The sequence below is a fragment of the Thamnophis sirtalis genome, unplaced genomic scaffold (assembly GCF_051295495.1).
Source record: "Thamnophis sirtalis isolate CommonGarterSnake01/CBP01778 unplaced genomic scaffold, rThaSir2_p1.2 scaffold_8, whole genome shotgun sequence".
NCBI lineage: Eukaryota > Metazoa > Chordata > Lepidosauria > Squamata > Natricidae > Thamnophis > Thamnophis sirtalis.
The window spans coordinates 12,273,033-12,299,078 of NW_028261388.1; the positions used below are offsets into that span (position 1 = coordinate 12,273,033).

The 26,046-nt window shown below is 41.6% G+C and overlaps 1 protein-coding gene across 1 annotated transcript in view; it reads left to right on the forward strand.

Annotated features, from left to right (window-relative positions):
• PIWIL4 (piwi like RNA-mediated gene silencing 4) overlaps window positions 1–25,239 on the forward strand; it is a 32,605-nt gene extending 7,366 nt beyond the window's left edge. The window contains exons 4-18 of the mRNA XM_087722031.1: window positions 840–920; window positions 2,741–2,938; window positions 4,183–4,294; window positions 5,610–5,733; window positions 8,907–9,024; window positions 11,147–11,258; window positions 11,489–11,673; window positions 14,244–14,316; window positions 15,521–15,721; window positions 19,098–19,201; window positions 19,541–19,611; window positions 20,874–21,027; window positions 21,819–21,944; window positions 24,100–24,247; window positions 24,776–25,239. Coding sequence (XP_087578157.1) covers window positions 840–920; window positions 2,741–2,938; window positions 4,183–4,294; window positions 5,610–5,733; window positions 8,907–9,024; window positions 11,147–11,258; window positions 11,489–11,673; window positions 14,244–14,316; window positions 15,521–15,721; window positions 19,098–19,201; window positions 19,541–19,611; window positions 20,874–21,027; window positions 21,819–21,944; window positions 24,100–24,247; window positions 24,776–24,892 — 1,924 coding nt within the window. The 3' untranslated portion in view covers window positions 24,893–25,239. The remainder of the gene's footprint in view (window positions 1–839; window positions 921–2,740; window positions 2,939–4,182; window positions 4,295–5,609; window positions 5,734–8,906; window positions 9,025–11,146; window positions 11,259–11,488; window positions 11,674–14,243; window positions 14,317–15,520; window positions 15,722–19,097; window positions 19,202–19,540; window positions 19,612–20,873; window positions 21,028–21,818; window positions 21,945–24,099; window positions 24,248–24,775) is intronic.
• Window positions 25,240–26,046: the final 807 nt, after the last annotated feature.

Here is a 26,046-nt window from a genome sequence, read left to right on the forward strand (position 1 = left end):
GTTTTGTTTATTAGAGGAAAAATGTTATGATATAGGATATAGTCAAGTAAAAGAGGGATAACAACAACGTATATATAGATATGGGTGTAACATAAGGAAACTGGATGTAAACTATAAATAGTGATTTGGAAAGGAGGATTAGAAAACTTTGTTATTAAATATCATGGATGTTTAGCTAAAATAGTACATAAAGATTTAGTTTTAGTGGAGGGTTTTAGAAATAGTAATTGAAAGACCAGTATGTGGTTATGTATTAAATTTTAGTATATTTTATGATGAAGGACACTTAAACAATTATAGTCAAATGAAAATGGAGATATGATGATGGTGATATGTATGAATATTTGAGTTAAAATACTTAAGTTAATATGAATTATGTTTGTTGACTATGGAAGAGATGCACAAAAGTCTTTTTGTAACCAAATGATACACTATCTATAGCATGTAAAGAAGGATGTTGTATTTGTTTTTAATTAAAAATTAAAAAATATTACAAAAAAAAACTTGCAGGATTTAAGTCAGCCTTACTAGATAGACCACACAAAGAAATCAACTCCACAAGAAGGCTGAAACAGTTTTTATGGAGAGTTGGCTCTCAGAACAGAATCTTGTTTTCATTCACCACTTCATCCAAATCACTGATAAAAATATTGAAAAGGAAATGGCCAAACCTTGAAGCAGTCGAGTTTGATGAGGGATCGTTGATGAACATTTTATTTTAAATAATTGATTAGATTGCAAAATGTGTATGTTTTAATTTATCAGTGATGAAATGATACAATGTTTGCTGCAGTGTACTAATACAATATATATTTATATATACTTACATTCCATACTAGGGTTTTACAAAAACTGACAATGTATCAGATTGGACGAAACTTCTACAGTCCCTCTGATCCAGTGGAAGTCCCTCAACACAAGTGAGTCGGGTAGCTCATCTTGAAACCTTTGCAGCCTAAATATTTCTGTGGCTAATTAAGTTATTTTCATCCATGAATAACTCATTATCTGTTGAGATAATTTTTTTCAGCTATCCATTAAACTGATTGACACCATTTTATCCCTATATTATTTGTAGCCTAACGTTGTAAGATAAGCTGTGTTGATGGATGAGAAGTAATCCAAAATGAATCTGAAGCTATGCAGGTAGTCCTCAACTTAGCACCACAATTGAGTCCAAACTTTATGTTGCTAAGTGAGAAATTTGTTAACTGAGTTTTGCCCCATTTTACGGCTTTTTTTGCCACCTTTATTAAGGAAATCCCTGCAGTTCTTAAATTAGTAACAGGGTTGTTAAGTGAATCTCCTTCTCACAAGGTCGCAAAAGAGGATCACACAACTCGGGGATACTGCACCATCATAAATGTGGTCAGTTGTTGAGCATCTAAATGTAAATCATGTGATCATGGGGATGCTGCAACAATCATAAGTGTGAGAGCCAGCCATGTCACTTTTTTCAGTGCTGTTGCAACTTTAGACAGTCACTAAATGGACTGTTGTAAGTCGAGGACTATCTGTACTTGCAGAACATTAGCTATGGTTACTTAATCCATCGTTTAATTAATGAATATAGTTTTCTCGACCCATAAATCACACTGAGTTGGTTCATACGATATGCTTCACTACTTAGGGCAAGGGTGTCCCAACTTTTTGGCTCGCCTGGGCCAGAATAGGTGGACAAAAATCCCACATTCAATCTAAACAACTGGCTGACTGTGTGACCAACCGGAATAATAATAATATAGTCTACAAATCTTCCACCCTTCGCTTATTTATTGATTTATTTACTCGAACCCTGGATCCCTCTGTCTAATGGAGTCATAGCACATAATAAACCTACTGTATAATCATTGTAAAACCCTGCTTACAGAACAGAACAGGCAGTCATCATAAACTCAAAACAATCCAATGAGATCAAAATAAGATAGCCACCGCTACCCATGCCATCGTTTGTTGTTGTTAGTTGCGAAGCTGTGTCCAACCCATCACGACCCCATGGACAACATTCCTCCAGGCCTTCCTGTTCTCCACCATCCCTCGGAATACATTTAAGCTCATGCCTACTGCTTCAGTGACTCCATCCAGCCATCTCGTTCTCTGTTGTCCCCTTCTTCTTTTGCCCTCAATCTTTCCCAGCATGAGGCTCTTCTGAAGGGAGTCCTTCCTTCTCATTAGGTAGCCAAAGTATTTTGAGTTTCCTCTTCAGGATCTGGCCTTCTAAAGAGCAGTCAGGGTTGATCTCCTCTAGGACTGACCGGTTGGATGGCCTTGCAGTCCAAGGGACTCGCAGGAGTCTTCTCCAGCACCATCATTCAAAGGCCTCAATTCTTTGGCGCTTAGGCTTTCTTATGGTCCAACTTTCACAGCCATACATCGCAACTGGGAATCATGCCATCATACTTACCTGCAAACCCCCTGCAAAAGAGGGGCCTGGCTTCTTTCCCAACTCTGCAGCCAGAGTTACATTATAGCTCCACTCCATTAAGGAAGTAACCCCTTTTGCCACTGGGTTTGATTCTTGCCGTGCTCAAAGGAGAGAATGATGTCGATGTTAGATTTCACGGCATTCTTTTTAAGGCAAATGTTGCTTCAAATTTTTTTGAGAGGCCCCTTTTCTACTTTAGAATGTTTCATCCCTAACTTTTTTTTTGCTTTGTATGTGTATCTTCTGTTCTTTGCCAGGCTGCTTGGAGCCTGTGTAAATAGACTAATTCAAAATGTCTTTTTCCTCCCTTTTTAGGCTGACTCTCTGGCCAGGATTTGCGGTTTCTGTTGGGCACTTTGAGAACAAAGTAATGCTCTGTGCAGACGTGAGCCACAAAGTCCTTCGGAGTGAAAGTGTTTTGGAGTTCATGACTAATCTGTATAATAATTCCGAGAGGGCACGTTTTGCAGAAAACTGTGAGAAGGAATTGGTGGGGCTTATTGTTCTTACAAGGTACAATTTAACCTTATGGAAACCATGACGTCTTTTTAAGCATCAGTATCTTCAGATTCACTTAGGTTGCTAACATCAACCATTGCAGTTTTGCATTATAGATTTTAGAATTTTAGAATTTACTTACATAGGAATCCGGAGAAATACTAAGAGGGCTAATTAATACGTCCTCTTTGCCTAATTTATTTTTATTCCTTGTTTTGTACTTTTAATAATTTTTAAGTTTTTTAACATTAATAATATTCCATTGTATGCTTTGTTTTTAATTTTTTTTGTCTCCCGCCCAAAGCCAATTGATTGGATGGTGAGATTAATTGATTAATTTCTTCCTTAAGCTTATGTATTGGTTCAGTCATAAAATTATCTCTTAAGCAGCATTCTTTCCAATCTAACAACAATCAAAATGTAATAATTCCAGACATCTGACAAATAAATAATATAATATGCAACAATTACATCAACTTTCAGTCATATATCAATCTGGTCAAATCTCATTAATTTTATTTGTTTTACTAGAATCTTAAGTTCTTTCAGCTAGACCAAGGTACTTCAATGCACACTCTAAGACCTGAAATCAAATTTTTCTCATTGTCTTTCCTTGCATGAGCCCACTTATTGTTATATCTCATGTTTACATCAATCCTAATTTGGATTTGGAAAATATTTCACCCTGCGTGCAAATGATCCAGAAATTTTACTGACCACTCTAAGCTAAGAAGTAATGTTGGGAAGAAAAAAAAATTGTTTTTCTACAATTTCACATGCAGATGTTATTTTTTCCTTCTTGCTATATTTAGGACTGTATTTCTCCAGCAGTGAGGAAAAAATAAATCTTGGCTGTGTAATTTTGTTTAAGTGATACTGTTGTATCCTTTATAATGTAAACAATACTTTTATGATGCTGTTTTAGTTTCTGCAAGTATAGTTCATAGTAAGAAACTGTATAAATTTTATTTACCAAACTTATTCATAAGTATGTGACAAGTCTAATAAATAAAAATAAAAATGGGGACCATCAAATTAACAAAACATAAAACAAAATAATTATCATGCCTAATTATACTTTGTCTCTCCTCAAAAGTGGAAACATGCTTTTTTCCCCCCACAAAAAATTATATTATATTATAATTCATGAGCTACCATTTTGATTTTTGTGGATGTGTAGAATTATATCAGGGTATATTAGAGAATACATAGAATATCTAGATTACTTAGATTTATTTATTTTTTACTTGGCATTTCAGGTACAATAACAAAACATATCGTATTAATGATATTGAGTGGTCTATAAAACCAACAGATACATTCCAGAAGCGTGATGGCACTCAGATCACTTATGAGGATTATTACAAACAGGTAATCGAGAATCTGGATACTGCATGAAGACTCTGCTTCAGTGTTTGTAAATATGGTACCCTTAATTGTATTGACTTATAATTTCTAGCATTCCCAAACTGATTACATTAGAGTTACAGTCCAACAGATCTGAAGGATGGCAGATTGACAAAAACTCTCCTTGCCTAAATAAAATAATAACAGTGAACCTTTAATATCACCAAACATCTGCCTGTTTCAGGATCTTGGGAAGGACTTGATAGGTGGATAAACATGCCAGATCCAAAAAATACTGGGTTATGCATTGCTTTGTACATAAGCGGAAACAGTTTACAGCAGGGGTGTCAAACTCAAGGCCCGTGGGGTGCTTAGATCTGGCTCGCGGGGCTGCCCTGGAAACAGCGAAGGACCAGTCAACGGATCCTCTGCCAGCAAAAATGGAGTTTGGGAGGGCCGCGTGCGGTGCTCCCAAGCTCCATTTTCACTGGCAGAGGGTTGCAGGAGGCTGTCGCAGCCAGAAACGAAGCTTGGGAGCTCATTTTTGCTGGGAGAGTTTTACGATTTTTCTTGCCACAGTTGTTAAGTGAGTCACTGCTATTGCCAGTAACAGAGCTGTTAAGTGAATCTGGGTTCCCCGTAGACTTTGCTTGTCAGAAAGTCATAAAAGGTGATCACATGTTCTCAGGACACTGCAACCATCACAAATATGATCGAGTTGCCAAGCTTGTCTGAATTTTGATCACATGATCATGGGGACACTACAAAGGTTATAACTGTGAAAAATTTTCATACGTCACATTTTTCAGGGCCGTTGTAACTTTGTACTGTTGTAAGTCAAGGACAAATTGTATTCAGAATTCCTAGCATCTTTTTAAAAATCTTTAATGATTCATTATTGTTTTGTTAGAATTATTTAAGTGCTATGGTCCAATCAGATTATCCTAGGATAATTTAAAGACAGTTTCTTTAAAGCTAGTAGGCAGGTAATTTGTGAGTTCTCTTACACATTTAAAGCAACCTTATGCGTTCAGATCTTGAGTACTGCACAAACCTAGAAAAATAGCTGTAAAAATATAGGAGAAAACAAATTAATTCAATATATTAAATACCTCGGAAACATATTAAGTGTTTAGGAAAACAACATGTTCTGTTAACAGTGGAAAATGACTGGACTTCAACTCCCAGAATTCCCCAGTCAGCATCCTGGCTGGCGAATTCTGGGAATTGAAATCCAGACATTTTAAATTCGCTAAGCTTGATGAACAGTGAACTATAGCATCAGGGATTTTGAATGGAGCTGACTTGCTTTCTTCTGACCTCATATTTCCGTGAACAGCAATATGATGTAGTCTTGTCTGATCTGAATCAACCAATGCTTGTTAGCCAACTGAAGAGTAGAGGCAGCCGTTCTGATGAGCCCCGTATGGTGCATCTCATCCCAGAACTTTGCTACATGACAGGTAAACCAATATAATTGGGCTCATCCAAATAGTGGTTAGCATTGTGACCTTGTTTTTATTAACAATGACTATGATCATGATTTATCCCTTACTGCTTGTGCTTCTGCACTGGAGACAAATTCCTTGTGTCTCCAATCACCCTTGGATAATAAAGAATTCTATTTTATTCTATTTGGCCAATTCTGCAGTATTCGAAAATTAAGAGCAATAGCAATAGCAATAGCAGTTAGACTTATATACCACTTCATAGGGCTTTCAGCCCTCTCTAAGCGGTTTACAGAGTCAGCATATCACCCCCATAGTCTGGGTCCTCATTTCACCCACCTCGGAAGGATGGAAGGCTGAGTCAACCCTGAACCGGTGAGATTTTAACCGCTGAACTGCAACTAGCAGTCAGCTGAAGTGGCCTGTAGTACTGCACTCTAACCACTGCACCACCTCAGCTCTTCAAGAGATGACGTTTCTGGTCAAATGAAAATTTGAATATAGACAAGATCCAATTCTGTGTCAGTGACACACCCAGATTTGATCTTGCAACATTATCCTGGGACATGTATATTGGCCTTCATTCATAAGAATATAGACAGATCATAAAAGAGCACAAGATCACATTTTGGTTGCTTGGCAACTGGCTCACCTTTGTGGCTGATTGCCATTCTCACAGTCATCCGATCATAGAATAGAATAGAATAGAATAGCAGAGTTGGAAGGAACCTTGGAGGTCTTCTAGTCCAAGCCCCTGCTTAGGCAGGAAACCCTACACCTCTTCAGACAAATGTTCTTTTCTTAAAAACTTCCAGTGTTGGGGCATTCACAACTTCTGGAGGCAAGTTGTTCCACTGATTAATTGTTCTCACTATCAGGAAATTTCTCCTTAGTTCTAAGTTGCTTCTCTCCTTGATTAGTTTCCACTCATTACTGCAGAACCTGTCAGAACTGGCTGAATACCACCTCTGACCTCATAGAGCTTTACTTCATAGAGCTTTACAGCACTCTCTGAGCAGTTTATAGAGTCCTAATAATGTAATTTTTTTTAGAAATTAGAATAACAGAGTTGGAAGGGATCTTGGAGGTCTTCTAGTCCAACCCCCTGCCTAGGCAAGAAACCCTACACCATTTCAGACAGATGGCTATCCAATCTCTTCTTTAAAACTTCAAGTGTTGAAGCGTTCACAACTTCTAGAGGCAAGTTGTTCTACTAATTAATTGTTCTGTCAGGAAATGTCTCCTTAGTTGTAAGTTGCTTCTCTCCTTGGTTAGTTTCCACCCGTTGCTTCTTCTTCTACCCTCAGGTGCCTTGGAGAATAGCTTGATTCCCTCTTCTTTGTGGCAAACCCTGAGATATTGGAACACTGCCATCATGTCTCCCCTTGTCCTTCTTTTCATTAAACTAGACATACCCAGTTCCTGCAACCGTTCTTCATATGTTTTAGCCTCCAGTCCCCTAATCCTCTTTGTTGCTCTTCTCTGCACTCTTTCTAGAGTCTCCACATCTTTTTTTACATCGTAGCAACCAAAACTGAATACAGTATTCCAAGTGTGGCCTTACCAAAGCATTATAAAATAGTATTAACACTTCATGTGATCTTGATTCTATCCCTCTGTTAATGCAGCCTAAAACTGTGTTGGCTTTTTTGGCAGCTGCTGCACACTGCTGCCTCCTGTTTAAATAGTTGTCTAGTAGGACTCCAAAATCCCTCTCACAGTTACTACTATGAGCAAGGTACTACATATACTGTAACTGTGCATTTCGTTTTTCTTGCCTAAATGTAGAACTTTACTTGTGATCTTGATTTTTGATGTTTTTTTTTGCCAGTTTCAGGCATTTTCCGGTTTCTGGCCAAAAGCCCCCATAAAGTAAAATCAATTAGCTTAACAAAAGAGGTTGTAAAACCAGAACTGGTCATGTGTTGACCTGCTTAATGATTGCAATGACCTATTATTATAATTCCAAGCTCAATTACAGTCATAGGTCAAGGCCTATCTAATCCAGTATTTCACCTCTTCAGAAAAGAATTAAATCCAGCAGCTGAAGACCTATTAATATGATGAATGTAGTGGCAAAATTATATAACAAATGTCTTCTGTTTAAGCAAAGCACTGGACTATGACAAATCAGAATACTGGAGGAGCAAGTAGTTTTTAAATACAGTTACTCCATAATAAGCTGAATATTTATCTTAAACAATTTAACAGAATATTATATTGAACATCATCACTTCAAGCTTGGTTATTTTCTTGCAGACATTTAATTACCCAAATTAGGTAACATCAACTTCAACCCCGAACAACAAATATTCTTCTTATCCCCAGCAGGATCAGGACCTTGGAGAGTTCCGTGCAGGTGACTTACAAGCCGTATTAGACCTCTGATCAAGAGAGCTGTTGTTCTAGCATCTCTCTGAGAGATCTCAAATGGGCTTTGAAGGATTTTGCTAGAGGGACAAGTGCTTGCTGTGACTTTAGAATTAAGAGCCTGACTCATGTTTGACTGGGAAGATGCTGTGGAGGAGTCATCTGGGTCTGAGCTCTCAGATGAAGGGAGAAGATCTCAATTATGTTACAGCATGCACCTGATTTTAAAAACCAGACCTGGTTAACACTTGTATAGGAAACCCCCCCATAAAATTCCAAGCCAGACTGAAGGAAGGTTGTTGCAAAGCATTTTTTTTGGATCGGCATCAGGAGTTTGGCTTCACCTTTATCCTCTTACATCCTCTGGCTGGGAATCCCAAAGGTGCTTTTTTTCAAAATGCAACTGGACTTTCTGGTTTTTCTTTGAAGACGTTTCGTTTCTCATCCAAGAAGCTTCTTCCGCTCTGACTGGATGGTGGGGAGTGGAGTCAGAGCGGAAGAAGCTTCTGGATGAGAAGCAAAACGTCTTCAAAGAAAAATCAGAAAATCCAGTTGCCTCTTGAAAAAAAACAACACCTCTGGGACAACCAAGACCTGGATGATTGAGATTCTCCATAGATACTCTGGCTAGGAAGTGACAAAAGTAGATATTGAAAGTCTGTGAAAGCTATGCTTGAACTGGGAAGGCCTCTGGGTTTGGGCTGTAATGATATGATATCTCTAGTTCTTGGTTTTCACCATTCTTATGATCCTGTGTGCCGCATACTGGTTTAGAGATTAGTAAAATAACCCGCCCCCCTTTTTGTTTTTAACTTTAGGGCTTAGCAAACAGGCAACTTCAGACTTTCGCTTGATGAGAGATCTCGCTCAACACACTCACTTGCCCCCACAGCAGAGACATCAACGGCTGTCTAGACTTGCTGACAACATTCAGAGGTATTGTTCTATCAAGATCGGTTGGTGTCACAACGTCTGACCATTATGAGCAGGCTCCATGAATTCCCAAGTTTATATATTCCATATTCCATATTTTGTCTTTTGCTCATTATATTAAGTCAGGGGTGTCAGTCTCAAGGCTCAAGGGCTGAAATCCAGCCTGAGGGGTGCTTAGATCTCACCTGCTGAGCCACCCTGGAAACAGCGAAGGACTGGCCCATGGTGCTTCTGCTAGTGAAAATGTGGCACTCCCCAGTTCCGTTTCCGCTGGCAGAGCACTTGGGCCACCACAGGCGCCCCTGACTCAAGTGATGTCGAGCTGGCCGTGCCCACCTTGGCCACACTCATCTGCCCCCCAGGATCAAACACAACCCTGATGCAACCCTCAATGAAATCAAGTTTGATATCCCTGCATTAAAGTAATTGGATATTTAAGAGGAGGCATCAAGATATCAAACAAGGTGTCTCCATTCTGATTGCAATGTGCATATCTATCTGAATGATCCATGGCAGTGATAATTTTGACCCATTATTGATTTACAGAACAGTAGGACTCTCTTTCCAAGGCCTACTGCAGCCTCTCATTTCCCATTTATGGTCCTGGAAGGGATCCAGATGGGAAAATGGTTTAAAAGTATTTTAAATAAGTATAAGAACAGGTAACATATCTTGTTTCAGGAAAGAATTATGATTTTGTCCTGCTTGAATTGACATAACGTGACAATTGATTCGATGATTTAAAAAATCAGGACTCAATAATTGCAATTATGATGGAGCAACATCATTCATGTCTCCTGCAAAGTTAAGTCTCATTGAATTCAAGATTCAGTTCACTCAATATATACAGATTTGCTTCATCATTGTTAACCACTAGATGGAGTTAAAGTATCATCAGTTTTCAGAAACAAGGGCTCTAGTCTGAAACACAAATGAATAGTTTCAGAGGAATTCCTTCAGTACTGAAAAATACTCTCCAGAAATGTCTTATGCTTATTATTTCTTTGTTTAATGTTATTAATTAGATATATACCCACTTTTAATTTTAAAGCTCAGCATACATTATGAAGGGGTCCCTCTCGGGGGTGGGCTTCAAAAATTGCAGCAACGAGTTCGCTGCCTCGTTGCTGGGTGGGTGTGGGCGTGGCCTAGTTGACCTCCTGCACCACAGGGGAGGAGGGCGGTTTTTGCCCTCATCAGGCTCTGGAGGCTTTCATCGAGGCTGGAATGCTGGAGACCTGTTTCCGAACTTCCGGAACCTCCAATAGGCCCGTTTTCCCCCTCCCCGATCCTCTGCGTGGGCCCTGCATTTACCTGGCATGATGAACAGGCCATGTGGAGACTCCTGGGAGGGGAGGGGTGGGCGTGACCAGCCAGGGGTGGCATTTGGGGTTCACCAAATTAGGATGAATCCTAGCTAGAGGATCGCCCGAATCCCCAGGGACCCACCACTGGTCCTTCCTATTTATTTTTACCTAAACAGCTCATCCGGAATGGCTGGTTGGGTTGAAAGAAAGACTACCTCAAAGTTACTCTGAGAACTTCCATGGTTGACAATGAAGCCAGACCTGTGCTGGACATTATGATGAACAGTTCCTAAATTTCTGTAAATACTGGGATTTCTTCTAGCTGCCATTTTCTCTAAGATAAACTAGGATTGGGCCACAGTTACTTATCACTTAAAGAAACCTGCCTCCATTTAGATGTCCTATGGGCTTAAGGAGGGCAGCGGGTGGCTCAGAGGTTAAGATACTGGGCTTGTTGGCTGAAAAGCCGGTAGCCTAGGTTTGAGACAATGCTCCATGTGACGGGGTGAGCTCCCGTCCTCACCCCAGCTCCTGCCAACCTAGCAGTTTGATAGCATACAAATGCAAGTAGATAAATAAGTACCACTTTGGTGGGAACATAGTGTCCATGAGTTAAATTACCAATAGAGTGCTTAAATGTCTTAAAATAAAATCTTGCTGAATTCTTCTGATAAAAGTCCCACTAACAATGAAAATGGTCAGGTTTTGCTTCTCGGCAAAGCAATAAATTCTAAGCAATTCTAAATTCTAAGCAATAATTGAAAAATATACAAAAGCTTCTTGATCCAATTGATTGGAGGAATGTCATTTTCTTTCAGAAATAAAGACGCTCGCTTAGAATTAGAAAATTGGGGGTTGCAGATGGGATGCCAGGCTTCCTTGACTGGACGTGTGATCTCCTCAGAGAAAATCCTCATGCAGAATGAGTCAGTAAGTAACACAGGCTTGTTATCCCTGTCGTCCACCCTTGAGCTGACCTCCGAGGAGGAATCTGAGGAGTCATCCAAGGGAGACACCAGATCATGCAATGTGATTTGCAGAACGTCCTTCTTTCAAAGCCTTTGAAATGGCATTTTTTTACCTCCCCCTTTTACGGAGAGCTACATTTCAGTTACTGAAGTCCTTGTACTTTTTTTTGTTCCTTCCTTTCCCCCCTGCAGTTTTCTCCAGTGAACTCTGGGGACTGGTTCCGGGATTTGCGCAATATGAAGATAATCAGCGAGACTCGTCTGGAGAGATGGCTCGTCCTGTGTAATTACAACCACAGGGATCTGACCCATAATTTTTTGAACTGCTTGAGAAGAGTAGGAAGTCCCATGAATTTTCATATTGAATATCCCAGAATGTGAGCTCTGTTGAATTCTTCATTCCTCAAAGCGTTTTAATTGGCCTTTTTAATATGTACTTATCAGGCATTTTAAACCTAGGTTTCTAAATAAGATAGACATTTAGGTAAATTTTAGGAGGAGCAGGACTGGCTGGCTGGCTGCTTGCTTTTGGCTGTACACTGGATAAAGGGGCTTGGCTTTCTTGTTCCATGATGGCGGGATGAACCCATCCAGCACATTTAATCAGCCGGTTCTGACCTAGGCTTCCCGAGAAAGCATAAATCGCAATCTTAGTCTCTTTTATTTATATGGCTATAAATTATGGTCATTAACAGTCTGCAAGGCTTCACAAACAGTCCATGAAGGTTCCGACAGATGTCTGCTCGACTTGCCACAGCCTTTCAGGGGAATGTTGATAAACACCCACCTTATCTTCCTTGGAATGCTACCAGAGACCCAATTGCCAAATGCAGAGCAAGGCCAAATTTAGCACAGAGTCAAACAGAACTTTTCAAAGTTTGAACGGACCAGAGGAACTAATTGCTTCCTGCAAAAGCTCACGTCCTGTTCGCTCCTCTTTTATGTCTTATGGGAGGGGCCAGTCATCTCCAAGCCTTACTCCCAAGTCGACCCTGTTTTTTAAATTGCTTTTGCCTTTTGGCAGCTCTGCGTGTGCGCACACTGGGAACAGGCTCCTGCTGTTCTTCTGCCTCACTGATGTCAGACTCTGGAGGCTCCGGATGCAGCAAATAACTACCAGATGGCCTTGGTCCCCTCTCTGCCTCTGAGGCAGAATCCTCATCCGAGCCTTCCCCAGACTCCAAGACTGGCCCATGTTCCTCCCCAACCTTCTCACTGTCCGAATCTGCTGCCAGCTCTACTGGCCGCTCGCAGGCCACAACACAGCCACATTACTTAAGAGCCCTCATGCTACATTGGCACAACATGAGTGAAGGGTCTGCAGAAAGAACCCTCATAAAAATCAAGATGGCAGTTGCAGCTACGTGATTGAAACCCCCACTGTTTGGTGCATCGCAACGGCCATCTTGCATAACTATCATATCTTGGACCAGCTTCACCAACTGAGGGAGTCCATTTGTGCTTAGGTTCCTGCTGATACTTCCTCTTTGTTGGGGCAGGGAAGTTAACATGGAGATCAGTTGTCCTGGCTCCAGTTAGAATTTGCGTCTATCAGTGAAATTCATGACTGATCACCAAAGGCAGATGCTTTAGACCAGAGGTGTCAAAGTCAAGGCCTGCAGGCCAGATCCGGCCCATGGGGAGCTTAGATCTGGCTCGTGGGGCCACCCTTGAAATAGTGAAGGATTGGCCTGTGATGACTCTGCCAGCAAAAATGAAGCTCAGTGAGGCCGCACGCGGTTTGCCTGCGCTCCTTTTTTGCACACTACGTCCTCGCAGCTCTCTGCCAGCGAAAATGGATGTCGGGGTGGCCAACCTCCATTTTTGCTGGCAGAGGTCTGCAGGTGGATGTCGAAAAACGAAGCCTCGACGAGTGACATCAAGATTGTCACACCAACCTGGCCACGCCCACCTCCACCCTCCTAAGGTCAAAACACAACTGATGCGGCTCTTAATGAAATTGAGTTTGACACCCCTGCTTCAGACTGACATTTGTATACTTAACGGGGTCTTAAGCATCTTATTTCAAGAGTAAATTAAGCTTTAAGAAGAAATGAGCAAACAGTTTTACTCACTTGTAATCTATCTCTTTCCTTTTAACCCCTCCCCTTTTGCCTCACAGCTGAAGCTTTCTGTTTGGTCCACAAAAGAACACACCAAAAATACATTCTGACTAAAAACATATAGATGAGATCGAATAAAATACAACATTGTTTCTTGGCTGCTGTGTATTTTAATTTTTATAAGCTCTAGAATTGTTTTTATATTATATTAATCCTGTTTGCTGCTCAGAGTTACTTGTTCAGATGGGCAGCCATATAAATTGGATCAATAAATAAAAGCATGACATAAACTAGGCAGCAGCGCAGCAGCCTTTTAGAAACAGATACAATTACAAGCCAATTAAAAAGCCTGGGAAAATAAAAAGACATGAAATAGTCGTTGATGTGAAATTATCCTTATCTGAAGATCACATTGCTTTAAAAACCAGGCTTAATGGAAAATCCTAATTAAGCTTGGACAAAGAAAGTATTTTAATTTATGACCGTTTAGTTGATCCCATGCATAATATCTGTTTCTATAAATTACGTCACTATAGACCACTGTTTCTCAACTTTGGCAACTCTTAAGATGTGGACTCAACTCCCAGAATTCTCTAGCCAGTATGCTCACTGAGGAATTCTGGGAGTTAAAGTGCACATGTCTTAGAGTTGCCAAGATTGAGAAACGTTGCTATGGATCAGGTTTCCCTCACAAGAAAGTAAATATAGGTCACTAATAACCTGCAAAAAGGTTGACTATATGAATAGGATGGTGATGAACTTCAATCTACATTTGGCATCATATCTTTGAGAAGCAGATAGTGTATTGAAAAGCATGCTTTGCCCTGTGTCAGAAGATGTCAGAAGGGTAATGTTTTCTAATATGTTCTCATTTTGGTCTGCAGTGTGCCAATAAAAGAGGGTCCTATGTCATTTGTGAAAGTCCTACAACAGCACGTGAATCCTGAGCTACAGCTGGTATGCATGCTGAATTGATAAAAATTGCTTTTGAAGTGTATTCAGTGGAGAAAAAGATAACTGCTGATTAAGCAGATCACTAGAAGGAAATTCCTGAAGGATGGTTTTTCCAGGAGAAGCCATTTTTTTCTTAGTTGCGAAGTTGTGTCTGACCCATCGCGACCCTGTGGACAATGTTCCTCCAGGCCTTCCTTTCTCTACCATCCTCTGGAGTCCATTTAAGCTCACACTGACTGCTTCAGTGACACCATCCAGCCACCTTATTCTCTGTCATCCCCTTCTTTTGCCCTCAAGTTTTCCCAACATTAGGCTCTTCTCCCGTGAGTCCTTCCTTCTCATTAGGTGGCCAAAATATTTGAGTTTCCTCTTCAGGATCTGGCCTTTTATGGAGCAGTCAGGGTGGATCTCTAGGACTGACTGGTTTGATCGTCTTGCAGTCCAAGGGACCCACAGTGACAAGAGTCTTCTCCAGCACCATAGTTCAAAGAGAAGAAGCAATACAATTGGCCAAAGTAGAAACATAGATTTTTGCATGGTTATGATTAAATTTGGTATGTCAACAGCTGTTCCTGTATCCTGATATGGAAGCTTCTTTTATTTCCAGAATATTCTGGAAATAAGTCCAAAGGAATAGAATCAGAGTTGGGAGAGTTTATAAGTGAATCACTTCTATTTGGAATGGTAGAGTGATTTGAAAGTTTTAAAAGCAATCTGTCTCAGATCTCTTAGAAACAGTCACAAACAAGATGCAGGAACAATAGCCACAAGCTGGAACACTGAGCTGCTGTTTCCAACAAAGGCTGAACCCAGAGCAGCTACGTACATCTCTCACAGGCAGTTGGTTGCAATGAATCAGGTCTCACCGTTTGCACGGTGAGGAGCCTTATTGAATGACGATGCTATGCGTGCCACGCCATATGTCGAGACCTGGGACTTGGACGTGGGGTCACGCCTCATCATCTGACTGCTCCAAAGGATCAGGAGATGCTTGTGGTTGATGAGCTTCCTCAGATGAATCATGTCTTGAAAGATTCCTGAGGTTGACAATCCACAAGCTCAGCTGTGACAAGGGAATCTGAATCATAGCTTATGAAGCCATGATGGATGAAAAGACAGCATTGTAGGGAACAGGTATCCACACAAAGGGATAAGGGATAAGTCTTCCCTCCTTGAATGGTTCTGCTTATCTTGTTTCTGTTTCTAGGTATTATGTGTACTGTCTTCCAACAAGAAGGACTGTTACGATTCTGTGAAGAAGTTCCTGAGTCTTCACCAGCCTATCCCTAGCCAGTGTGTGCTTGTCCGTACATTGTCTAAACAAGGAATGATGATGAGTGTGGCTACAAAAATTGCTATGCAGATCATCTGTAAGCTTGGAGGGGAACTCTGGGCAGTTGAGATACCAGTAAGTAATACTTTCTATATACTGTAAGCTAGATATTGACCATGTCATGGAGAAAAGCAAAGATGGGCTTCAAAAATTTCAGCAACGGGTTCTCTGCCCAGTTACTGAGTGGGCATGGCCTAGTTGGCCTCCTGCACCACTGTGGTAGAGGTGGGATTCAGCCAGTGTGCACCTATTCAGAAGAACCGGTTGTTAACTTTCTAAGCAGTTGGGAGAACCAGTTGTTGGAAGGAATCTCATTTTGTTTTTTCCCCACTTTACAGGGCTAATCCTGTAAGGAAGGTAGGAGGGAAACATTCTGGTGTTGTTTCTAGTCTAATCTTTATTGCTCTGCTTACAGAAACTGCCTCTCCGGTTAACCCTGATTACATTGCAACAGCTAAGGCGAAGCACCCATTGACATGAGTGACCTTGAGTTGGCCACGCCCACCCAGTCACATGACCGCTGAGCCCCGCCTACCCAGCTGGGCAGAGAACCCATTGTTAAATTATTTGAATCCCACCACTGCACTGTGGGGGAGCGTTTTCATCTTCCCCAGGCTCTGGAGGCTTTCCTTGAGCCTCTGGGAGGGTGAAAACTGCCTCCCCAGGCTCTGTAGGCCTTCTGGGAGGCCAATTTCAACCCCCTCTCCAAGCCTCCGCACAGGGCCTGCACTTACAACACATCCAAAATGGGCCATGTGGAGACTCCTGGGAGGGGGTGGGTGGGTGGGTGGGGCGAGCCAAGGGTGGGATTTGGAGGTTATCCAAACCAGCCATAACGTTAGCTACAGGTTCTCCTGAATCCAGGCGAGCCTGTACCAGCCCATGCCTGGACAGAAGTAAGATTAACATTTTTGGTTAGTCCTGAAATGATTTACAATCAAGCCATGGTTTGTGATTTTGGTGTATCTAACAGCAGGAACTAAATCCTTCCTAGTCTAACACATGCTGCTGAAAATAAGAGAGTGTGTCTGTCCATCTATCTCTTCCCATGTAAAACTATTTTGTAATCATCCAATCTGTCCTAAGAATTCTACACAGCATGTCAGGCATTTGTTCTCTTGAAAATGTCTTGACTATTCCTTTCAAGCAGGAAATGCCAAGAAGTGGAAGTGTGATATTGATTGTACATCTACCGTGTTTCCCCAAAAATAAGACAGGGTCTCATTTTCTTTTGATTCCCGAAATAAGCACTTGGCCTTATTTTCGGAGAGGTTTTATTATTTTTGAGGTGCAGGAGGCAGCGAGCATGGTCACCTCATGGCTGCTGCTGTGTTGCAATTTTTTCAGGGAGGGCTTATTTTCAGGGGAGGGCTTATTTTAGCGCATGCGCTCAAAAGCCCGATTGGGCTTAATATCTGGAGAGGTCTTGTTTTCAGGGAAACAGGGTAAGAAATGGAATGACAATGCAGGTAGTCCTTGACTTACAACAGTTCCTTTAATGACTGTTCAAAGTTACAACGGTACTAAAAAAAAGTGACTTATGACCCTTTTTCACATTTACAACCCCTGCAGCATCCCCATGGTCACATGATCGAAGTTCGGACATGATCGAAATTCGGACACTTGGCAACTGAAATATATGTTTATGATGGCTGCAGTGTCCCAGGATCATGTGATCATCTTTTGCAAACTTCTGACAAAGAAAGTCAATGGGGAAGCCGGATTTCACTTAACCGTGTTACTAACTTAAAAGCTGCAGTGATTCACTTTACACCTATCTCGCATAGCAACAGAAATTTTGGGCTCAATTGTGGTCATAAGTCGAGGAATACCTATATCTGCAGCTTATATTTCGTTATCTCATTTATTAGGAGAATCTTCTAATTCTATCATGCAAGTTTTTAAAGAGATTACTGTCTTTAAAAGACTCTTTTTAAAGCCTCAGCTTAAATTTTGTATTTTTATGACTTCACACTAATTTAAAATCTATAGTTTTATACACTGGATGGCCTTTCCAGTGCTTTAATCTGTAATGTAAATAATTTTAGTAACACTTACTATTTTAATATACTTTAGTTTTTTATATACTTTTCTCCACTGTTCTTTTTTATGTACAGTAAGTGTCCTTGATGGGACTTTTAAAATGCAATTTTCTCATGATCTTTTTAAAGCAAAACTATACCCTACATCCAAAACTATACCCTAGATATGCCATTTTCAGAAATATATTCTACACTTTGAATATGCCTTTTTGCAGAAATTTGACCAAATATTAATCCAGCGTACTTAATTAAGCGCTACTATCCATCCTATAATTCATTTCATTTTGTAAATTCTCATCTATAGAAGTTTATGGATAATTTCCCTTATCAGACTACTGAAGGAGGAAAATTAAGGCAAGGTGCTACTGTTGCTTGCCGCTTCCCTACAAGTTCTTCCATGCCACATAAAGATTCCACATTGAATTCCCTATCCAAACTGTATAAGCTAGTCCTCAATATACAACTGTAACGGAGCCTGCCTATTAAGCAAACCAATGGTTTCCCACCCATGGGTCCATCATAAAATGCAGTCACATGACCACAGGACATGGCAAATGCCGGTAAAGGTGGCCTTGCTGCTGAGTGCCCAAAGTTCAGTCACATGACCACAGGAGGTGCCCAGACATCAGAACTGTGAATCCAGGTTGTAAGTCCCCTTTTTCAGATCGGTCGTAACTCTGTGCTGTGGCCTGCCAGTGGCCAGTGCAGCTGGCAGCAGATTCAGACAGTGAGGTTGGGGAGGAACATGGGCCAGTCCTGGAGTCTGGGGAAGGCTCTGATGAGGGCTCTGCATCGGAGACAGAGAGGGGGCCAGGGCCGTATGCCAGTTATCAGCTGCCTTCGGAGTCTGATATCAGTGAGGCAGCCAAACAGCTGGAACCTGTTCCCAGTGTGTTCTTGCACAGTGTTGCCAGACAAAGGGAACAGCTAAAGAACAGGGGTCGACTTGGGAGTAAGGCCACAGGTGGACGATGAATAGCCTCTCCCAGAGGAAATAAAAGAGGAGCAAAAGGGGAGTGGAGTTTGCAGGAGGCAATTAGTTCGCTTAATTGGTTAGTGACTCTCCGAGACTCTTGCCAAGTTCTGCAGATATCAGCCTGTCAGCTCTCCAAGCCAGATAAGGTTTGTGACTGTAAATCCTCCTTTGAGAGACTTTGCCGGCTGTGAATGAGCAGAATTTACTGTAAATTAATAAAAGGGTTTTTTGCCGGGACAAGGAATTTGTTTCCTGCTGTCGGGAAGCCTCGGTCGGAACACTCTGAGCAGCCTCTAAGTTAACCCATTGGAAATGGAAGGCTACCCGTAATCCAGAGGCCTTGCCTCATGACTAGACCTGGGACATCGATTGTGTTAAAGAAACATCAGGTTTTGTTTTATCCTCTAATTCAGTCGTTTTATTTATTTGACAGTTGAAGTCCCTCATGGTCGTCGGCATTGATGTCAACAAAGACACCCTAACCAAAGGAAATTCAGTCGTTGGATTTGTGGCTAGCCTGAATTCCTCAATAACTAAGTAAGATTCTTTATTTCCAGCAAGTTTCAGGAGTTGCAATGGCAGCTCCATGCTGAGGTAATGCAAGCTCATCCTTTTCACATCATCGTCCGTTACTCTTAGGATCTCCTGCCTATTTAATATGTGTCATTACCTGCACCAGCCCCCACATTTGTAACTGTTTTTTTTTAACAATAGGATATATTGGTAGTCCTCAACTTACTGGCCACAGTTTACAACCAAAATTTCTGTTGCTAAGTTCAGTAACATCTGGAAGAGAAGTTCCCCATTCCTGGGCCTGCGTTATTCTTTTAACTATGCTGAGAGCTTTGTAACTAATTGACATTCTCTTGTGTGCAGGTGGTATTCGCGTTGCATTTTGCAGTGTGCAGGAACCAGTATGGCAGATTGTTTAAGGACCTGCATGGAAGGTAAAAGAGTAGCGTATAAAGGGTGTGAAATATCCTTTGCACATAGAGTTCATCTTCAACTTACAACTATTTGTTAAGTAACTGTTCAAAAAAGGGAGAAAAAAGGGACATACAACTTGCCCCCATTGCAAACACTTCACACGATCAAAATTCGGACGCTTGGCAACTGGCATGTATTGGCTCATCTCATTGCCATTTGCGACTTTTCCAGCCAGCTTCCAACAAACAAGGTCAATGGAGAGGGAACTAGATTCGCTTAATATGTGAGTCACTTAACAACTGCACCATGTTCATTTAACCAAGATGGCAAAAAGGCCGTAAAATTGGGCACGGCTCACTTAACAACCACTTTCCTTAGCACCCGAAATTCTGATCTTAATTTGTAGTTCTAAGTTGAGGACTGTCTGTATATCAACTGGCTAGTGGGGGGAGGGGGGCAATACTAGATCCTTTTTCAGTAAAGATGATACAAGATACAATGTTTTGGTTAAGGCCATACTTGACATACTGCATCCAGTTTTGGTCGCCACGATGTAAAAAAGATGTGGAGGCTCTAGAAAGAGTGCAGAGAAGAGCAACAAAGAAGATTAGGGGACTGGATGCTAAAACATATGAAGAACGGTTGCAGGAACTGGGTATGTCTAGTTTAATGAAAAGAAGGACCAGGGGTGACATTATAGCAGAACTCCAATATCTCAGGGGTTGTCACAAAGAAGAGGGAATCAATCTATTCTCCAAAGCACTTGAAGACAGGACAAGAAGCAATGGGTGAAAACTAATCAAGGAGAGAAGCAGCTTAGAACTAAGGAGAAATTTCCTGACAATTAGAACAATTAATCAGTAGAACAACTTGCCTCCAGAAGTTGTGAATGCTCCAACACTGAAAGTTTTTAAGATGATGTTGGATAACCATTTGTCTGAAGTGGTGTAGAGTTTCCTGCCTAAGCAGGGGGTTGGACTAGAAGACCTACAAAGTGCCTTCCAACTCTGTTATTCTATTCTAAATGTAGCAAGAGAAATAATTTAATATTGCCCCCAGCTATACTCCGCATAGTAATATGCCTTCTTCAAGCAAGTGGCAAGTTTTTTTTTTTTAAATGTGGACAGGTGCAAAACCTTTTGTACTGTGTTCATTTATCTAGAAGCTGCCCCTGAAGTTAACTCCCCTGTAATAATAAAGTCTACCTTGCAGCTGGTTTCCTTCCCTCCATCCCTTACCTGAATCCAGTCTATTTTTATTTCTCCTCCTTGCAATTCTACAGGTGCTATAAACAATTGGCAGAAATGTAATGGACACCCACCAGCACGCATAATCATATATCGGGATGGTGTAGGAGATGGGCAGTTGAAGATGGTGATGGATTATGAAGTCCCACAGTTACTGAGTGTCCTTGATGAAAGCAGTGGGGGGTGCCGGTAAATATTGCTTATCTTACACCAGGTTAGCAACAGAATATGCCAGATAGTCAATTTTCCCCATGCTGTTCCATACCTGTGCAAACGGCCCACTCTCCAAAGATAAAAGAATTGGAGGAATTTCAGGGTGCTCCTTGATTCAGGAGCACCTGCAAATTCTCCTTCCGTGTTCCGAATGGATTCTGCCTTCCATCTTTGTTAGATTACACCTGGTCAGTACTGTATTTGTACTATCTTGATTTTACAAGTTTCTTTTTGCAAATAGAGGGATTCATGGAGAGAGAGGAGGAAAATTTGGGTACTGGCATTTCTGTTCAATACTTATAGGCAGGGGATTGGGCCTTAAGTTCACATTTGTTTCTTCTCTGGGAATATGAAAACTTTATATATGAAAACCATCATCCCTGAATAATATACTATGAAATAATAACAATTGCTGGGAGCCAGATTTTATCTGCAGCATCTTCCATTTCACAGAGTGGTGCAGTGGCCTAATGGTGGAACTCTCATTTCACAACCAGGAGGCTGTGAGTTTGATCCTAGGTAGCAGCAAATATTTCTCGCTTTGGGCACAATGAGAATGCATCTGCTGAACAAAACTCCGCATTGGCGACAGGAAGGGCATCCAGCCAGTAAACACTCCGCTCCATTCAGTTGCCTAGACTGCACCCTGCAAGGGATTATGGGGTTGTTAAAAGACAAAAAAAAACCTTTAATTGATCAGTGATTAATCAAGAAATGCATTGCTTTTTCATTGTATTTCTTTTCTTTTTTACTTTTAATACTGGAAGACCCAAGATGACATTGATCATTGTGAAAAAGAAATGCCTCTCTCGCTTCTTCGTTGAGTCTCATGGGGGCCTGAGGAATCCTCCTGTTGGAACAGTTATTGATACAGAAGCCACCCAACCAACCTGGCAAGTATACATTGTTATTAAATATACCTTCTTAGATCTGTATATCACAATGATAAAGAAACCTTTATAGTTGGAGAAGATATATATATAAAACCCAATATTTTTACTGTTGCCTTTGTTATATTTGTGTTGGTTTTTTTTATTTGTGCTGATAAATAAATAAAGGGAGTAGTATAGATCTATTTCAAGCTATTTAGCTCTCATCAGCTATATATACATATATATATATACACACATACATACATATACATATACATGCATACATACATACATACATACATACATACATACATACATATGTATATTGTATTTGTGTATATATATATTCTGACCCCCCTCTGTACGGTGAGTCACACCCACACAAGATTACTGCTAGCCAATTTATTCACAGTAATTAACACACGGACAAGACTTTGGCAGTAACCCAGGCTTCCACAGATAAGAAATACACACAAGAGCTTCTCCAGCTTGAGTACAACGGTTGTGTCCTGCAAAAAGCCTCCTCCCAAAGTCTCTTCTTATATACTCTCTTGGGAGGAGCCTAATCACAACCACCTGGCTCCAATTATCTTCTATATCTCCGTAGTTGCTGCCGGCGCTTATCTGCCCGTCTTTGCCTGGCGTCTGGGACTAACTCCCTTAGCTCCTCCCCACTGCTCCAGGGTCTGACGTCTTTACCACTGCTCCAGGGCCTGATGTCAGGGACAAACTCCCTTTGGCTTTCACCGCTGCTCCATGCCTCAGGTACCTCCTGGTGGCCAACCAGCCTCTCTGGTCCCTGCTCGGAGTCTGAACCCTGTCCAGGGTCCTCCACATCTTCCAGAGCCGACTCATAGGGTCCCTCGCTATCGGAGTCCATTGGCAGCTCCAACGGCTCCTGCTGGGCCACAACATACAAATATGTTTGTATGTATGTACGTACGTACGTACGTACGTACGTACGTACGTACGTACGTACGTACATACATACATACATACATACATACATACATACATATAGGAGCGTGGTTGCTGATATGATGCTATAGTTGGTTATTTTGAGATGTTGGAAGGTTTTAAAGAAAGAACATAGGTGTGTGAAGCACTTCTTTGTATACATCAAGAACATACAATCAATCCTCCTAAGTTAATATTTGCTTATCCTGATATAATGGGATGCAGTGGCTCAATGGTTAAAGATGCTTCAACTGGAAAGCTGGCAGGCTGACAGCCAGGGTTTGAGACCCAAGCGTCTTGCAACGGTGTGAGTGCTTGTTCCAGCTCCTGCCCCCTAGCAGTTCAAAAGCATGCAAGTAGATTAATAATCTCAAAGGTGCTTTTTCAAGACTTTCTGGGTTTTGACCATGACCTGGACGACTGAGAATCTCCATATATTGTATAGCCATGCTGGTCACCTGACCATGGAAATTGTCTTTGGACAATGCCAACTCCCTCGGCCAAGTAATGGAGATGAGGAATGCGCCCGAGAGTCAGACATGACTGGACAGGAACACCTTTGCCTTTACCTTGTATCCAAGGGTGGGCTGCTATGGGTTTGGCCGGGTTCGTGAGAACCTCAAATCCAACCCCTGACTGGCCCCGCCTGCCCTGCCCATCCTCCTCCCAGGAGTCTCGATGCAGCCCGTTTTGGATGCAAGGTAAGTGCAGGGCCCACACGCAGGCTCGGGGAGGGGGAAAACTGGGCCTCCCAGAAGTTCTGGAAGGCTGGAAACGTGCCCGTTTCCAGCCTCCAGGGGGCCTCTGGAGCCCTCCCAGAGACTTAAGGAAAGCCTCCGGAGCCTGGGGAAGGCAAAAAAGCCCCCCCCCCCCGCCATGGTGCAGGAGGCAGACTAGGCCATGCCCACCATGGCTACGCCCACCTGGCAACCGGGCAGAGAACCCATTGCTGAAAATTTTCAATCCAAGTTCCTTTACACTGAGTTATACATATAAACGACTTAACAAATTAATTTTTAAGTTTTCAAAACATTTCTTGTGTTTTTACTTTAGTTGCAGTTGATCTCCAATTAACATCAGTTAATTTAATGATTAGGAAGGCAGGATAGAAATCATAAGAAACCCTTCTGTCCATGAATCGTTGCCTATATTATCGCTGTTAATCAGTTCATGCCCCCACGACATTTTCCCCAGGACTAATTGTACCTTTGTCCAACAGGTATGATTTTTTCTTGATTAGCCAACTTGCACGCCAAGGGACTGTCAATCCCACATACTATAATGTGGTTTATGATGACAACAAGTTAAAGCCGGACCATATGCAGCGGCTCACTTTCAAGATGTGTCACCTCTACTACAATTGGCCTGTAAGTAGCACTTCCGTCAGCAGTCCTTCCTGTCTCCTGATGAAGTTAGGAAGGAAATGATCTCTTCTAGATGACATCTTCCAGATGTGGTAGATTTCAACTCCTAGTCACCCAGCCAACAAAGTTTGCTCACTGAGAATGCCGAAAGTTGTAGCCCAAAGTTTCTGGAGTGAGACAGAGACGACCTCTGTGCCCTTCCTGATTCTGCCATTTCCCTTGACAGCCATTCAGATGTGGTAGCACCACCATTCATCCATCAGCCAGCTAAGCAGCTGGTCCCACAAGGCATCGCTTTGAGGAACACCCATTTTTGCAAAGGGGGCAGGGTTTCAGTAGGCCAAAAATGCTTTATTCAGTGTATAAGATGCACCCAGATTTTAACCATTTTTTGAGGGAATAAGGTCTTATACTCCAAAAAATACGATATATAGAAGATATTCCAGAAACATCTTACTGCTTTTGGCCACAGGTGGCAGTACAAGCTAGTGGCATCCCCATTCTTTTTTTTTTTCTTCCCTTGCTTCCTAGGGGTTAATCAGAGTACCAGCACCTTGTCAATATGCCAACAAGCTGACGTTTTTGGTCAGCCAGAGCATCCACCGAGAGCCAAGCCTGGAACTGGCAAACAAGCTTTTCTATTTGTGAAGATGCCCGAGAAGGAGCAGCAGGGAGAAAGAGTTTGGTTTCTAAAGGAAAGCACTGTCTTCCCTTTCTGCGGCTGCTTCAGTTCCAGGAAGAGGAGGTGCAGCATTTCCTTGCCTTCACTCACACCTGTAACCTTGGATTTAAAACAAAACATGCTGGTTTGTTGTATGTTTTAATGAGAATTCTTAGTGGTGAAGACCTCTCCTTATTTCATGGTGTTGTTTATTCTTGTAACTGAATGTTTTAAGACTGTGCAACTCTCATCGACGGAAATATTTTAGAAATATTTTGTAATTTACTTATTTGTGTTACTAAAATGTTTGTAATAAAGCATGCCTTAAATCCTAGATGATTGTTATTGGCTGAAGGGTGCTTGGACATATATTTATTATTAATGTTAACATTTTATTTGGTCTCTCACATTGCATATAGAACAATCTTCCGGAGGTAGGTACTTTCCAGATGCCTTGGGCTTCGGTTAGTACAGCAGTTTTAAAACAAAAAATGTATATAACCATGACGACAATACGACTGTAACTTTAACTTTATTTTTTTTTAATAAGAAAACATTTTATTTTATAAACTACAGGTAGTCCTTGACTTACAACCATTTGTTTAGTGACCATTCCAAGTTACAACAGTACTGAAAAAAGTGACTTTTTTCATACTTACGACCAGTGGTGGGTTTCCATTTTTTAAATTACCGTTTGCTCATGTGTGTACGCCTGCGACGCTTCTGCACATGCGCAGACGTGTCTGGCTGGGTGGGCGGAGCCTCCCGCCGTTGTCACTACTGGTTTGCCCAGTCTGGACCAAACCGGGAACAACCCACCTCTGCTTAAGACTGTTGCAGCATTCCCATGGTCACGTGATCAAAAGTTGCCTGCTCAGCAACTGGCCTGTAATTGTGATGATTACAGTGTCCCCAAGTGATGTGATCGTTTAAGGGGACTGGAGGCTGAAACATACAAAGAATGGCTGCAGGAAAAGAAGGACTTTTGACATGATAGCAGTGTTCCAATAGCTCAGGGGCTGCCACAAAGAAGTGAGAGTCAGGCTATTCTCCAGGGCACCTGAAGGCAGGACAAGAAGCAATGGGTGGAAACTAATCAAGGAGAGAAGCAACTTAGAACTAAGGAGAAATTTCCTGACAG